Below are 4,064 nucleotides of genomic sequence, written 5' to 3' on the forward strand. Positions count from 1 at the left end.
CTTACTCCACCTAAGACAATTTTTTGTATTTATATGCTCTCTTTTCATGAATCTCTTTATGCCTTCTCAAAGAAATTTAAAAAACAAAAAAATTAGACTATCAATGAAAATATAATAAAAATACAGTGTGAATAACTTTAAAAAAAATCATAAAATAGTTTATATTTTGGGAGAAAATATAATTTTTATATTTTAATTTAATTTTGAAGCATCAATATTTTTTTTCAAATTATATTATTGTCAAATCAAAATTTTCAATTGCATGATTATTGAACAAACGAGTATGAAAGTAGCTACTATTATGAAATGAAAATAATAATTTATTTGCGGAAAAAAATTTGCACTCATATTGTATTGAAAAGTAAATTATAATATTTTTTGCTGGAAGAAATAAATTTTCAAGAAATATATAGTGTAGGGAGAAACAAATTTTAAGTCATTAATTTGGGACAAAAATGAAAAGTTAGGAGTAGTTTAATGGCTAACTTATTAGTTTACTTAAATAAGTGTTGGAATATCTTATTTTATATTTCAATAATTTATTGACCAACTAAAAATAAAAGAATCATGTCTGGAAAAAAAATTGTAATAAGAAAGAGGTTTGGATAGAGGTTCGGAATTAGGTTCGGAAAGCCGTTTGTTCGTATTAAATTTTCAACTATTCCACTTTTTGAGTTTCCCTCCTTTGGATCCGATTCGAAAACACAGAGAGAGAGAGAGAGCGAGAGCGAGAGAGGTCTCGCCGATGGAAGGTGGCATCTCCGTCCATTCAGATTCAGAGTCATGTCGTGGTGATGGTGTTGTTGTTGGAGCCGGTACGAATCTTCTTTCCCCTTTAGGGTTTCTCTCTCCCCTCCTCTCTCTCTCTCTCTCTCTCTCTGAATTCACAATCTTTAATTTCTGTTCAATAGACCTAGGGTTTTCTTTTTTTATGCCAATTTCTCATAGTGAGTCCTCTTTCTGATGAGTTGAGTCGTTGTTTAGGGCATTAAAGGTTAATAGTTTTCGTTACACAGCTATTAGTTTCATTCACTGCATTCATCTAATTACTAGATTCAACTTGGAAAAATAAAAATTGAATGTAAATTTGGTATTTTTGAGGTGTTAAGTGTGAAGTATGTTGTTTGTTGGAGTAATTGGAAATGAGTTGCAGGTCAGAAAACAAAGAGAGGCAAAGTGGTAAAGGGAGATTCGGTTTCTGTGGGAGCGGGAGTTGGAGGTGCCCAGAAGACAATGCTAGCTGACATAACTAACATGCAGCAGCAGCAACAACAACAGAGGTGTGAAAAGCTGATAAAGCAGCCGGAGAAACAGCAGTCTGTGCCACTTGGTGAAGCTGAAGTCTCTACTGAACAGCTTCTTAAGGTATATAATTATTGATTGAGGGTTGCTATTCATATGAGATGAAGCAGTACGAATAGACAGTTAGAAAAATGTTAAAATCAGTTTCAAATTGAAAGTGTTTAAGAGAAAAAGAAGAAAAAGAGAGATGAGAATGATTTAAGCTTGAAGCTGTCATTTTGTACTATTTTAGCAGAAATTCTCTTCTTATTAATCTTTAGGGCATTTGGTTATTTCCTTTCTGCTTCTATCTACTGATGGATATTTTGAATCTGTTTTGAAGGAAAATGCAACATTGAGGAAGCTTCTAGCTAGCAGAAAGTAATACTCCTTTGTGTAAACCTGGTCCAGTTTTTGCTGTCTTCTATTTATGGTCAATGTAATTATGCTAGTAACTGTTTAAACTTACTAGAGTTTACTCCACTTGTATTGGCAGTACAATTATAGAATCATGCAAAGCAGAGCTAGAAAAGTCTCGTAGCAATTTTCAGAATCTACGGAAACAAAATGCGGAACTTGCCCTGACAAATAGTCAAATGCTGGCGGTACTGATCAAATCCTTTAACAGTCGCTTTTTATTCTTGTGTTGATATATGCATTCAAATTTACCATACTGATATATTTTCTGTAATCTATGAAATGCAGGAACTTAACTCTAGTAGACAGAGGGTGAGTCTTGAAAACCATTGGGTACACATAACAGCGACTGTTTTCATTTTCTCTGTTATGTTTTATTGATTGAGAGTTGAGTTTGTTTTCATCTAGCTAAGGGAACTTCAGCTTGAACTAGGAGGCAAAAATGGCATTCTAAAAGCTATGAAATTAGAATTGACGGTTAGTTTAGCTCATATTCACTGTCCTAGTTGATGAATTGGCAAGTGAGCAAGTACAAAAGGCTTAATTATGTTTTTTACTGTCAAATATTTCTATGCTAGGCAAAAGAGAAAACAGAAAAGTTGCATGAAAGTATTGGAAATGAGGTAAAGTAAAAAATCTCCCGTTGGCTTCTTTTGCTGATTTATCTGTTCTCCCAGCTCACCGTGACTTTTTCCCTTTTTATAACTACTTTTAGGTTGCAGCAGCTCAGATTAAGCAGCCAAATCAATCATTTCAAGAAGAGAGCAAGGAAGATAATCTTTGCCATGCAAAAAGGAGGAGAGTTTCCAAATCTCAATGTAACTACTATGACCATACTTTATGCATGTATATGTACAAAAACAAGCCTAGATACCCATTTAAATAGGCCTTTCTCTCATGCAGCTGCTGCACCTGCTGTTGCTAAACAATTAACATCCAAAGAAAAGATTGAGAACCGGAGGTATGAATTTAACTTTGCCTTTTACAGGAGTATTGTCTGAGTTGGACTATCAATTGCTGTAGAACAAGTTATCTTATATGGTCCCTTGAATATGCAAATACAGGTATTCTATGAGAAGGGAATCTGTGAAGTTGAAAGGTGAGAAACTTGAACCAGCTGAAGACAATTTCTCTGAAGAAACTATGGCAAATGAAAATGAACGAACATCACTTGGATCCAATGTTAACCAAGAACAAGCTAGAGAAGATACTTCATGTAATGCTGCTCAACTTAACTCGGCTATGTTCTCATTTCATTTAATCAATCCCTTATTTATATTGTTTCATGCAGCTTCAGGACCAACTAACTCTGAACAAGTTAATGCCAAAAAGAATATCGAAAAGAAAAGGTATATACTACTTTATGAAGTTCCCTGTCTGATTGAATTTGAATGTCTTTAATTGAACAAATGTGAATAATTGAGAGAACTAAAAGCCTGTCACATGTCTTTGAGAATTGTTAACAGGAAAAGTATGAGAAGGCAATCTGGAAGGTTTAAGCCCTTAAATCCAGAAGCAACTGAAGATTCTTTTGAGGTTGATGATGCTAAATTTGCTGTCTCCCATTTATCTGATAATGTGTCAGATAAAAGTGCTCCAATGACATCAAGTGAAACTTCTCCACAAGAAAACAAAGAAACCTGTACATCTAATCCTTGGGAAACTAGAAGATCTTCTGTTGGGCGTCCGATGCGTCAAACAGTTGGGAAGGTTGTCTCATACAAGGAAATTCCGGTAAATATGAAGATGCGTAGACCTAAATGACTCAATTTTATGTCTCTGTTCTCAGTGAATTAATTACGTTACTATCATCACTTAAACGGCATGGTGGATAATATCTCAGTACTTACTCTCTCTTGATCATGTGGTCATGTGAATTGACACCAATTTCGTGGCACAATTGATGCATCCGCTGATATTAGTAGAATCATGAAGATTAACTTGAAGGAGTTAGACTATTTTTTTAGGAATTTCGTTAACATGCATATGTAATCTAGAAAACTAATTTATTAATAAGTTTTAGTAATCTGAAAATGTGATAATATGGCGTTGCTATGAAATCCAAAATACAACCACACCTGTTAATCTGAAAGACCATTTATTCAGTTGAGCTAAATTTAAATCAATCTAAATCATATTTTAAATCTAAAATTTTTTATGTATTTTTTTAAGTACTAATTGATCAAATATATCTATTTTAATCTCTTCAACCAATTTTTTTATGTACTAATTACATGCTAAAAATTTGGATTATTGATATTATTGATATTATTAATATTTTTTATTATTTTCAAAAAAAATATTTTTTTTTATAAATACATGTATCTCATTTACACTATATTTTATTTACACTATAAATGAGATAT

General features: G+C 32.8%; 1 protein-coding gene across 1 annotated transcript; it reads left to right on the top strand.

Moving 5' to 3' along the window:
* Nucleotides 1-665: 665 nt before the first annotated feature.
* On the top strand, nucleotides 666-3,737 carry LOC112711479 (uncharacterized). Its single transcript, XM_025764146.3, has 12 exons — nucleotides 666-815; nucleotides 1,154-1,365; nucleotides 1,625-1,662; nucleotides 1,778-1,886; nucleotides 1,987-2,010; nucleotides 2,107-2,175; nucleotides 2,277-2,321; nucleotides 2,414-2,516; nucleotides 2,602-2,659; nucleotides 2,763-2,914; nucleotides 2,990-3,047; nucleotides 3,165-3,737. The coding sequence occupies exons 1-12, from the start codon at nucleotides 746-748 to the stop codon at nucleotides 3,460-3,462; spliced, it is 1,236 nt and encodes a 411-aa protein (XP_025619931.1). The 5' UTR covers nucleotides 666-745; the 3' UTR covers nucleotides 3,463-3,737.
* Nucleotides 3,738-4,064: the final 327 nt, after the last annotated feature.

Source organism: Arachis hypogaea, chromosome 9 (genome assembly GCF_003086295.3).
Source record: "Arachis hypogaea cultivar Tifrunner chromosome 9, arahy.Tifrunner.gnm2.J5K5, whole genome shotgun sequence".
Lineage (NCBI taxonomy): Eukaryota > Viridiplantae > Streptophyta > Magnoliopsida > Fabales > Fabaceae > Arachis > Arachis hypogaea.

Bases quoted from the DNA above. Each gene is read 5' to 3' on its own strand.
- LOC112711479 (XM_025764146.3), top strand. From the start codon at position 746: ATGGAAGGTGGCATCTCCGTCCATTCAGATTCAGAGTCATGTCGTGGT. The intron at 1,887-1,986 runs GTACTGATCAAA...TATGAAATGCAG, and splicing joins CAAATAGTCAAATGCTGGCG to GAACTTAACTCTAGTAGACA. The intron at 2,915-2,989 runs GTAATGCTGCTC...TGTTTCATGCAG, and splicing joins AGCTAGAGAAGATACTTCAT to CTTCAGGACCAACTAACTCT.